Source organism: Trichogramma pretiosum, unplaced genomic scaffold (assembly GCF_000599845.2).
Source record: "Trichogramma pretiosum strain Unisexual culture from Peru unplaced genomic scaffold, Tpre_2.0 scaffold52, whole genome shotgun sequence".
Lineage (NCBI taxonomy): Eukaryota > Metazoa > Arthropoda > Insecta > Hymenoptera > Trichogrammatidae > Trichogramma > Trichogramma pretiosum.
Window position 1 is genome coordinate 1029397 of NW_019641695.1, and position 11751 is coordinate 1041147.

Sequence of the window (11751 nt, forward strand, 5' to 3'; positions counted from 1 at the left end):
TGAGTTGCCATCTGATCTCTATGTAGCGTCGTCTATTATACGGTAGCTGTTCTCGCAATAAAAGTTTATACATGTAGCAATATAACACGACTTCTGCTACTGCTGTGAAGCTGCACTTTGCAAACAATCAAGTGTCAGGGCTTTAACTGCTGCTTTTATCGTTGTTGTCGTTGATCCTTCTGCTAATCGATCCAATGTCATTATGTAAAATAGTCAACTCACTAGTGTTCTCAAAACTAATTATACCGTTGAGTCTTCCGACAAATAAATTTCAATATTCAAGTGCGTTCACTGTTTCAATTGTTTAAACAGACCAAGAACCTGTAATCAATCAACATATTCAAGGTAAAATCAAGCACATTAATTGCATAGAATCAGTGAAATTTTATGTTGAGAGTATTATTGAAAGCGTAATCCTTATCGGGTGAAAGAGTGATCGTGAGTCTAAATGCATTAAAAGAGCTGAAAGAGTGATAATATAACAAAAAGAAGTGCCTCGACAGGTGAAGCCTGAAGTGAGCCAACGAACATATTAAATGAATGTGCAAATCCTGCGTTCATCTACTTACACATGTGTGCACTGTGCAGTCAGCAGTGTGTATGTATGTGAGCGACTGTGCGAATACTATGGACTTGGTCTGGCGCAGCCATTGCTGCTAAGGGGGCTGCCCACTAGTGTGCGATGCTGACATTACAATCATAATCTTCAGTAGTAATTTTACACGAGTGTGTGATAAATAATCTTAGGTGCAGTCAATATTGCCAGATTGGAAATAATATTTATAACAATTTTGTCACTTCCCTCAATAGTGGGACAGCTCCGAAACATTCATGCTTATTTATATACTCTTGATCATCTGTGAGTTTGATTTTGTGTTCGGATTCGACAAATGAACGTTCCTCGATATACTAATTCAACGCTTTGTTGTCAGAAAGAATTATCAGTTTTCGCGACCGTATAGCGTTGTTCCTTATGTGTTTACTTATATGAGAATTCCGAGTGCCATTTGAAATAATCCAATACGGTTACGTGGTTGTGCTTTGTCGCGCATCAACGTTGCTTTTGATTAAAAAAAATAATAATTTAGCGATAATATCATTGTGTTCATTACGTAAACAAGCTCGCGTAAAGCAAAATTTTCATTGGTAAATACATTGGTCAAGCCAAGACGACGAAGAGTCGGGACATGTATTTCGCAAACAAGCGAAGCAACCCTCGATACTCTCATAAGTAATTTAGAATTTCTTGCTACACATGGCCACACACTCAAAGGTAAATATGTATATATATATATATCTATATATATATCACCCATACACTCATACACATTCGCGTACGCGTGTGTGCATCAAGAGTATTATACAGAGAGGAAAGAGAGGGAAGAGTCAAATGAAAATGAGGTTTTTGTTCCAAGGGCCAAAAGGTCATCGTGCTTATAAAAGGAGTACTCGCGGACGATGTAAAAATAAGTAATTAAGGGACTCTTTAAAATCGGTCAAGGCTCGAGACCTCGAAACACGAGCGCGCAAGCGAGCTGCGCCTCGAGTATCATTCGTTTATGATTCGTCAACAAATGGATACACGCGTGTTGACGATCGCTTTCGATAACTTTCGGACTCGATAAGCGCCATTTGAGACAAGAAAAATGATCGTAACAAACTACGTATTAATTAGACGACGATGAACGACAGCAACCACTATAATACGTACACGCGGATGTTTCGGTCTGAGCGTCGAGTCACTGCTGCTAACAAGAAGGTCGTGCTAGTGTAAGTGCGCGCATTTGTGCTATTTTGTAGTTGGTACTGGTACTATAAATAAATATCTCAGCTGAATATATCGCGCAAATTTTTAATGTTATTCTCAATGTAAATGCACGATGACTCAAAGGTCTTGCAGAGATATGATTATTGCTTCGATCAGGACTGACTATTGGCTTTACTCTTTTCTCGTGTTTATGCCCATTTCGCTCACTTTCTATGCACAAGATGCATCGATAGAAAATAGAACGCAAAAACTAGGCTACGAGGTTATTACCTATATATCATGATTTTTCAGCAGAGATGATTGAACAGTTCTTTGACACTTCAAATTTATCAAAGTTAACAATCAAACGGTAAAACCTCTGAGTTAATAATTCTTAAAATAAGTGCACACGTAATTCTTAAAAAATTTTTCTTAAGCTTTGAGATTTCGTTTCGTTACTCACGCGACTGTTCTATCAAATTCCTACACCTACAAAATATACATGATGACAAACTTCATATAATTATTTGGTAATGGTAATTCCACAAAGTGGATTGTACATGAATTGACTAATCAGCTCTGCAGATTTCCTGATAATTCAAGCATCTAGATAATTGTGGTCTGTTACAAAGAACGAGTTCAGGCGAGAAAAACTGAATGCATCGTTCGAGGAACAAAAACCTAAGTTTTCAGCAGTAGAAGATGGCTTTATTTTCCTTTCGTACACACTCGTTCCTCAAAGTATGTACTTATCTTGCGCGCTAATATTAGTCTGGTTTTACATGCTAGATCATTGATGGGAATATTCAATTATGATGTTAGTTTTCTCCAATTTTGTCCTTCTTCAAGTTAGGGTACACTTGCTTTATGTTGATGCTGCAATAGTGAGAACATGTATATCTAAAATAGTAGGGGCTCTGTCCATGCCAACCAGTATATCCAGCGTTGTGACACAGGCGACTGCGCACGAGTCATCTACTTGTTCTACTTGATCCATTGATATGGCATTGCCAACATTTCAATACAAATAATTAGGATTAATGTGTCAGTTTTGGATGTTTTAAAAAAAATATTTACTCAGCTCATTTATAGAAATCACGCTTAATGTTAAAAAAGAAAGCATTTTCTCGAATAATTAAAAACTCGTTCAATTCACTCTAGTTGTTCATATTGAAATGTTGGCAATAGCGTATCAAAAGATAAAGTAGCTGAAAAAGCAGCCGACTGGTGCAGTCACCTGTGTCACATCGCTGGTCACAGACTCACAGTGACTGGTGTTGCCGCTTACTTGAATACAAGGGCGACCCTCACAACACTATACTTTTATTTTTCTGTATTTTACACTTTGCAGAGTGAATCAGTTTGTAAGGCAAAAGCCATTGTTGTGCATACATGTGTTCTAATTCGAATCGGGGAATGGTGGTGAGTTTGACAGTAATAATAACCTCTTCAGAAAAAAGTGTATCGCCTTTTTTTGTTTGTCGAACGATTATCAAAAATATTTATAAAAGAGCGTGTGAGGACTATAAAACTAACCTATAATTCTTTGTTAAAATCAGATCGCAAAATTGAAGAAAAGTTTTTTCACTTGGTACACTCGAATAGGCTGACAATGTTGAAGTGTTTGATCGAAATTGAAGAAATGGCTGGTGTAAATTTGTTTGTCAGTTTGAGGTTTTGGCCAGCGTGGGTCTAAATTTGAAATGTACCCCTATTGAATAGTCTATTTCGATTTTACACAATTGGCATTAGGTTACAATTTTTTGCTTTGATCTTTTTGAAAAGTAATAAGTATTTCATTGAACAATTATACATGAAAACACATACAACTATACAAAAATACAAAAAAGAGAGCTTGAAATTGTAGATTTTATATTTATTTATTTATTCCTATTACAGATATAAAAAAAGGTGGTAATACAAATTCAAAGCTATGGATTCAGAAGAAGAAACTTTATATGATGACATTGATTCAGGAAATGAATCTAGTGGTGATGATGTTGATTTTGCCATGGATGTTGAATCAAGTAATCCCATAGAACGAACTGCAGACACTGATGAATATCCATTTGAAGTTCTATCTACAGAAGAAATAGTTCAGCACATGGTAGATTGTATCAAAGATGTCAATACAGTAGTAGAGGTAAAAAATAATAAAATTCAACATTTCAACTTTTACCGAAATAAAATTAAAAAAGAATATTTGAATAAAAAATGATGACTGAATCATATCATTAGATTCATTCAAAGAAAATAAATTTATTTGATTTTAGATTCCAGCAACTACAACAAGAATCTTATTAAACCACTTTAAATGGGACAAAGAAAAACTGATGGAAAGGTTTTATGATGGAGACCAAGAAAAACTTTTTACTGAAGCCCATGTTATAAATCCATTTACCAAAACATCAGCTCTCATAAAAAATCGTCCACAAATTGTAAGACAATATTTTCTCTATAATAAATTTAAAAAACACTTAATTAATTATTATTTTTATCCTAGAAAACTAATGCCACCGAAGAATGTGGTGTATGCTTTATGGCTCTTCCAGCAAGTGTAAGTTTCTGAAAAATTCTAGCTAAATATATGTCTGTGAGAAATCATTTACTTATTTTATGTTATAGATGATGACTGGTTTGGAATGTGGTCATCGATTTTGTACAAGTTGTTGGGGCGAGTATTTAACTACAAAAATTATGGAAGAAGGAGTGGGTCAAACTATAGCATGTGCAGCACATGCATGCGATATATTAGTAGATGATGCAAATGTAATGCGTCTCATCAAAGATTCAAAAGTAAAATTGAAATATCAACACCTTATTACAAATAGCTTCGTAGAAGTAAGTAAAGTAAACCTTATGAAATAATATAGTGCATTGTTAAAATTAATTTGGAAATTTTTTTTAGTGTAATAGACTGCTGAGATGGTGTCCATCACCGGATTGTAATAATGCTATTAAAGTTCAATATGTAGAGTCAAAGCCAGTAACATGTAAATGCAACCACACATTCTGTTTTAATTGTGGGGAAAACTGGCATGATCCTGTTAAGTGTCGTTTATTACGCAAATGGATTAAAAAATGTGATGATGATTCAGAAACATCTAACTGGATAGCAGCTAACACAAAAGAGTGTCCAAAATGTAATGTCACCATTGAAAAAGATGGAGGTTGTAATCATATGATCTGCAAAAATAGTTGCAAAACTGAATTTTGCTGGGTTTGCCTTGGACCTTGGGAGCCACATGGTTCAAGCTGGTATAATTGTAATCGGTATGACGAAGCAGATGCCAAAGTGGCCAGAGATGCACAGGAAAAATCAAGAGCAGCTTTACAACGTTATCTATTTTATTGTAATCGTTACATGAACCATATGCAGTCATTGAAGTTTGAAAACAAACTTTATTCTAGCGTGAAAGAAAAAATGGAAGAAATGCAACAGCACAACATGTCATGGATAGAGGTTTGTTACTACTTTTAATTTTATTACTTACATTTATAACACTGAACTGAATTTCTCCAAATATTGCCATACCCATTTTTAATGTTTATAACATTTTCAACGTTTTTTTTTTCGATAACAATCTTAGGGTTTTCAATTTTTTCTCATAATATTTTTCTAACAAGTTCTCAGATCACTCGAATGACTAATCAAATTTATGGTTGACTTGTCCTTTTATATTTTTGTGAAATCCAATATTTAATTATATTCCTGTTTACACTTTATTATCAATTAATTAACATTTCTGATATTATTTTTATAGGTGCAGTTTCTCAAAAAAGCTGTTGACATTTTGTGTTTATGCAGACAGACTTTAATGTACACATATGTATTCGCATACTATTTGCAAAAGAATAATCAATCTGTACTATTTGAAGATAATCAAAGGGATTTAGAAAGCGCTACAGAATGTTTATCAGAATATCTGGAAAGAGACATTACAAGTGAAAACTTAGCAGATATAAAACAAAAAGTTCAGGATAAATATCGGTAATTCAAAGCTTTTGTTATGAAATGAGTAGTATAGTACTAAATGATAACTAAATAATAACTAAATAATTTAACTTTCAGCTACTGCGACAGTCGGCGTAAAGTGCTCTTAGAACATGTACACGAAGGTTATGAAAAAGATTGGTGGGATTATTTGGAATAAGTATACAAAGAATAAGTTTCGCGCAGTTTGTAACTTGTTGTTAGTGACCAACTTCCAAGCTTTGTTCCAGCTGTGATAAACCCTATGAGCTGAGAGATAAAATATTCTTTTAAAATCACGGGATCTGAACTTAATCAACATCATACATCATGAGAACATAACATCTATGTTCATCAAATAAAGTTGACTGATGGTCTTGTTTAGAAAATAATACTTTGAAATAAATTTTACTTTACAGACTATGCTCAATGATTTTAAAAGAATTGAAAGACTTGAGTCTTCATTGTTATTTTTATTATTATTTGTATTTGTTTTTAATCTAGTGAATGAGTGCATATAAACTTAAATTTAAAAGATTGTTTTTAGTATTTGATTAGTCATAAATTCATCCACGATATTAACGATTAATATATTAAGTTGGACATAACTTAGCATATAAAAAAAAAAGATTGAATTATAAATGTAAATCTGAAAAAAATGAGGAAAGGTGCTGTAATAAATAATATAAGTGCTTACATAGTCAACAATTGAACAAAAGTTTCTAATACTTCAACTTTTTTCTTGAGTTATCTTTTGTCTTATTAAATTTATTACTTCATGCAAATTTAATTAAGTTATATTTCTTTAGAGTAAATTATTCATTAGATGAGGCTACATATGAAATACAAAAGACTATTTATGCACTTGGAAAGGTGAACAAAGATGAAAAAAATGTCCACATAATCTCAGAATCAGATCTTAACTTTCCTTTTCTTAGAGCGCCGCATATTGCGACAGAACCAGAATACAAATACACTACACAGCATAATACAAGAAATTTTGATTATTGAAATGAACAGTATGGCTAAAAACTTAATAATTTTAAAGTCATAATGTTGGTTTCCATTTAGTTCAGTTTACGACTGCCAAATCAAGTTCATATTCAAAAAATGTTGACAATTCAAATTATACTGTGAACATAGTGCTAAAAAACTGGTATCAAAGTGTTGAAAGAAAATTAAGGTTGAATGAAATTGTGATTGAATTTAATTTTTCAAATAAAAATTCAGTCTTGTTTGATACTCCATGAAAGATATAATGTAAATAGTTCTATTATTACGGTTTCTGGATAATTATAAAACTTTTTTGTAAACGTGCCTAAAATAGTCATAGGTAAAAAATGTTTGAATCGAAGTCATGACATATAATGTTGCCAGCATGAGGAAAATATAAATTGTAAATGCAAAAGTATTGTTAATTTTTGTTCTAGAAATTTGAAAATTAAATAAAATTCTGCATTACTAAGATGCAATAATCTCTATTGATCAATATTGGAGTATGATCAAAAGGAATGTATATGAAGTTTCCCTGTACAGATTGAATATAATAATGTATGAACGTAAATGTGCGTACATGCACTCGTACATACGTGTGTTCATTTGTATGACATATTCATGTAATGTATGTTCATATGAAAATTCATTTCGACGGTTATCGAGAAGAGTGCTTACCTCCATTTTTTGTAATATTTCAGTTAGATTGGTAAAGTCCAGTCAAAAATTTATTAATTGAATCACCATGTTAAAATGAGTTTAGGTAATTAGGTATTTTTCACCATTGCATTTGCATTATTAATTAAATTGAAGTAACCCAATTAAACAATAATTTTTAACTTTTAACATTAATACATTTTTTGAGTTTAATTAAATAGCCTACAACAGAAAAATGTGGCAATCAATTTCATTCAAAATTTTATATAAATGGAGTTGGTATTTTTTTTCCTGAAAGTCGAAGATATATGTATGTGTATGTATCATTTAACAATTTGTAGATGTGTATAAAAAATAAAACTTGTCTGTGGATTTTAGGATTCTCAACAAGATTAAAATGTACATTTGGAGAATAATATTTTATTGATAGTCTACATTGTTACTCTTATTTATTCAACGTTAATGAAAGGGAAACGTTTCAATTATAGACTTGACGAATGAAATTCGATAGCTTTTGTACAGTTTAAAATTCAATTAGGAAGACTAACTGAACTTCTTTTATTAGGAAAGTGAACTGTTTAAGGTAATCAATGAAATACTGTGGTTTACTGCATGAAGTTTCCAGGTAAATAAGATCAACGTGATTGGTGAATTTTGGTAGGTGTTTCAATCATTTTAGATCTTTCCAAACTTATGAGAGTATAAAATAAATTGAGAAATTTTATATTTATACGTATTTAAAATATATTTCTGTATCCATGAAACTTAATACCCTTAGACATAAGTAGAGCAAAAGCAAAATATTTCCATAAATTATCACGGAGCAAAACATTTTTTAAAGATGAAATATTGAAATTACATTAATTTCTTAATGTTATGAGTTTGTAAAAAAGTTGGCAATTTTTTCTTTTTTTTATTTGTATTTTTTTTTTTTAATTGTTAAATCTTATTGTAGAATATTTAGACTTTTTAGCTTATATCATTAAACGTCCAATGTAAATTCTTTACTAATGTATGACCATTGTTGTTGTTATTTAACAACATATGAATTCGTTGTCTAAAGCTTTGAAATAAAAACTATAAAACCACCATGTCAGACTTAATTAGATTTTTAACTAATCCTTGATAAAATTTTATTTGCAAATTTTTTACCAATGAGTATTGACAGATCATGTATACTAATCAAATAATTTATTTAATAGTATATTATAAACATTAAAATTAGTCTACATTCAGTTTTAACTTTGTTACAATTTATCAAGTTCTTAATTTTATCATAGTTTAGGTTGTTAATCAATTTCAAGAAAATAAAATATTAGATAAAATGAACAATTTATAAAAATTGTTTTTGATTTTCTATCTAAAAATAAAAATAAATATAAAATATCTAAATTGATTTAAATTAACATATTTTTGGATTGCAGATGTCCTACATTATTCAAAGTCCTTTTTATAATTTGGAACATCTCAAAAAGGATAAAATATCTTAGGAATTGAGCTAGCTTACTATAGTTGCACAATATACACATAACAGTAATAGGAAATTTGCATTTTCACACTTGCTTTTTGTTGCGCATCAGCATAAATATACAAATATGTGATAAAAAGACAATAAGTTCAGAGAAGGTACTGATTACAGAAACTTTGTAGCATTCAACTACAAATTAATATTCATTTCAAAGAATACTGTATTTTGGTGCTAAAAAGCGAATTTATACTTATAAGATCACAGGATGTAAGTACGCATAAATTTCACTCTAATATTTTTTTTAAATTATTAGGAAAATTACATTCATGAAGTTACTGACAAAATAGTCGCTACCAACCCAAGAGTGGCTCCAGTCACAAGTAAACTTCTCCAAACAGCTCCACTTACTTCTTCTGCTACAGGGTATTCTAAACAAAGTTGTTCCTGTAAATAAAAGATATATATATTAAAATACAATAAAATTATGAAAAATTGAATAGTATTGAAAGTACCCATCCACCACATATTTTGATAAATGGCGCAAGTTCTTCTCCAATATATCTTGATACATATAAGGGTAATTTCCTTTTCAGACTATGCATGCGTCTGTCACGGGCCCATAGTGCCATTCTACCCATGAATGCATAAAGACAAACTATTCTTGACCAAGTAACTCCTTGATGAAACAATTCATCTGCTACACCCATAAATGCTTCATAAGCAGTATCAGGAACAACATTTAGTCTATTTACCATACTGGTGAATAATATACTGTGTTTGTTCAACATTTGATATACATTATGTCTCATGCTTCGAGATATTGGATCCCTAGAAATTAAGTAAATATCTTCCTTCAAAAGATACCTAATTACATCATTTGCTAAACCTTCAGCTGTAAGTTCAATGGAGTCTTCGCATATTGTTGTCTTTGGAGGTGATGACAATTGTGGAAAAAGTTGTTGCAAGCGAATCTGAAATTATAAAATGATTTTAATGTTTATCTCTAAAAAGAATTATTTGTTTTAATAAAGTTGAAAAGTTGAAGAAAAACTAACATTGTCCCAATAAATTATTGAGAATTGCGTTTAAGTATTTGGTAAATATGCAGGTAAAAATTGAAGAAAAAAACTACGCACGTAACATTAAATAATCAATTTGATAATAAATATAAAAAAGTAAATAAAAGGCTCAATTGTACCTGAAAAATTTCAACAAAAGACATTCCAGCAGTGCCGTATCGGCAAAGTTGCTGCTGCTCGTGCTGCGATTCGTTAGCTGCAGATCTTTGTGATGCAGCTTCATTGGCGTTGTTGTTGGTGGTGGCGGCAGTGGTTGTTGCAGTAGCCTTGCCGTTGCATTCCAGCTGGCCGCCCACTCTGGAATGCGGCCTCTGCTCAGCCATAGCTCGCGTCCCACTACTACTTCTACTCTCATTGTTGCTACTGCTGCCGGCCATAGTCCTTTGGTTTGGCTTTGGCTGGCGCGCGCGCGTGAGAAAGTACCGACCTTTATATCTATATGCTACTTATTTTATATATTCTTCTTCTCCTTCGTTTATTTGCTGCCGCGTTAGCACACAGCGCTTACATGTATACCTTACAGATGCATGTGTAAAATACGCATTCTCAGGCGCCGGGCATTCCTCTTCAAAATGACGATTTCTTTCCTTTCCTTGCTCTTCTTCCTGTGAATGAAATTTTATATTAAAAATAATTCCACTTAAAAATATCAAAATGAAATGAAATTTAACTGTTTAGTCCGCGATTAATAACTTGTAAAATTTATATTCATACCAAAATGAGCCAATCTGATAAATGATAATAACTCTTGTTCTTGTTCGAACTTTTGGGAACTTATGAGCTGAGTAAAATCGTGAAAAATATATTTTTCTATGTGAGAGGCGATTGCAACACGGATGAGAACTAGTACGGTGCGGTAAATGAACGATGCTCGCTAGTCTGCTTAGATTTTCGAAACTTTCACATTTCTGTGTCATGCGGTCACTAACTACTGAAATATTAAGTATAGTTTTGAAAGATTAGCAATACGCTATTTTCACACTGTCATGAATTGTCCTCTAAAATGTTTGAACTAATATTGCGAATCTGGTGCGAAAAGAAGATGAAACGCGGGGGAATAGCCTATTGAATCAATACTTATTAATTGGGCGAATATATACTTACTCCTACGAAAAGCTATGGCTTGAGACTAATGCAGTTTTGATCTTGATGCACGAATAAAAAAGTTGGCCTCTTTTAGCAGCAATTAAATCTCATTGCTTGGTATTGAGATGGTCCTTCAGGGTGAATTTTTTTTCAGATAACAGAAGATAGTCACCAGCTGACAGCAGGTTGTGCACTTTAAAATGCATACAATGTCACTCTTATGCACAGCACATGCACAAATACACGTACATTTGCTGTGTGTACTTGCAGCACAAAAATTTAGTCGAAATCATGGGCACAACTTGGTTTTGCTCATGGTAGATATCAGCCATTTCTAGAGCGCGACTGCGGCTACTAGTCTCACAGTATAAAGCCCTGCATACACTGGCGGCTGGCACTTATAATGTAGCGGGCCGAACTGTCCTGCTTGCATTGCATCCTTCGTTCCTGCCCGCTGCCAGCGACTATATGAATAAGCCCAGCTGCTAAGGGGAGGATTTAATTCACATCAGAAGAGATTTTGAAAATTCATTTGTTCATGGAAATTTTTTCTAATTTATAATCAGTCTTGTAATGCGGTACATTGGTAGTAATTATTTGAACATCGAGCGATATAAATTTTACTTAATTTTTACAATTTAGCCATCCAACTTCTGGTTTCTTCGTTATTTGCCGATCGCTCTGTTTATCATATCCTTTAACAATACTAAGATCTTGAGTTCTTGAGTATTTAATCTCAAGTTTTCAA

The 11751-nt window shown here is 32.4% G+C and overlaps 2 protein-coding genes across 7 annotated transcripts; one reads left to right on the plus strand and one right to left on the minus strand.

Moving 5' to 3' along the window:
• The first annotated feature begins 262 nt into the window (after positions 1–262).
• On the plus strand, positions 263–8459 carry LOC106650744 (E3 ubiquitin-protein ligase arih1l). Of its 5 annotated transcripts, none has more exons than XM_014368932.2 (8): positions 263–345; positions 3647–3890; positions 4021–4185; positions 4251–4304; positions 4373–4588; positions 4656–5210; positions 5512–5738; positions 5820–8459. In XM_014368932.2, exons 2-8 carry the CDS (start codon positions 3681–3683, stop codon positions 5899–5901), a joined length of 1509 nt encoding a protein of 502 aa, XP_014224418.1. In that variant the 5' UTR covers positions 263–345; positions 3647–3680; the 3' UTR covers positions 5902–8459. The 5 variants fall into 5 exon arrangements, with proteins under 5 accessions (XP_014224418.1, XP_014224417.1, XP_023317794.1 ...); XM_014368931.2 differs by lacking the exon at positions 263–345 and adding an exon at positions 599–1273; XM_023462026.1 differs by lacking the exon at positions 263–345 and adding an exon at positions 1442–1770.
• A 249-nt stretch (positions 8460–8708) lies between these two features.
• On the minus strand, positions 8709–11369 carry LOC106650747. Of its 2 annotated transcripts, none has more exons than XM_014368944.2 (4): positions 11022–11369; positions 10037–10522; positions 9351–9809; positions 8709–9282 (listed from the first exon to the last, which is right to left on the minus strand). In XM_014368944.2, the coding sequence occupies exons 2-4, from the start codon at positions 10292–10294 to the stop codon at positions 9163–9165; spliced, it is 837 nt and encodes a 278-aa protein (XP_014224430.1). In that variant the 5' UTR covers positions 10295–10522; positions 11022–11369; the 3' UTR covers positions 8709–9162. The 2 variants fall into 2 exon arrangements, with proteins under 2 accessions (XP_014224430.1, XP_014224431.1); XM_014368945.2 differs by lacking the exon at positions 11022–11369 and adding an exon at positions 10632–10755.
• Positions 11370–11751: the final 382 nt, after the last annotated feature.

Bases quoted from the DNA above. Each gene is read 5' to 3' on its own strand.
- LOC106650744 (XM_014368932.2), top strand. From the start codon at position 3,681: ATGGATTCAGAAGAAGAAACTTTATATGATGACATTGATTCAGGAAAT. The intron at 4,186-4,250 runs GTAAGACAATAT...TTTTTATCCTAG, and splicing joins TAAAAAATCGTCCACAAATT to AAAACTAATGCCACCGAAGA. The intron at 4,589-4,655 runs GTAAGTAAAGTA...AATTTTTTTTAG, and splicing joins TTACAAATAGCTTCGTAGAA to TGTAATAGACTGCTGAGATG.
- LOC106650747 (XM_014368944.2), bottom strand. From the start codon at position 10,294: ATGGCCGGCAGCAGTAGCAACAATGAGAGTAGAAGTAGTAGTGGGACG. The intron at 9,810-10,036 runs GTACAATTGAGC...TTATAATTTCAG, and splicing joins CTTTTGTTGAAATTTTTCAG to ATTCGCTTGCAACAACTTTT. The intron at 9,283-9,350 runs GTACTTTCAATA...TTTTATTTACAG, and splicing joins TCAAAATATGTGGTGGATGG to GAACAACTTTGTTTAGAATA.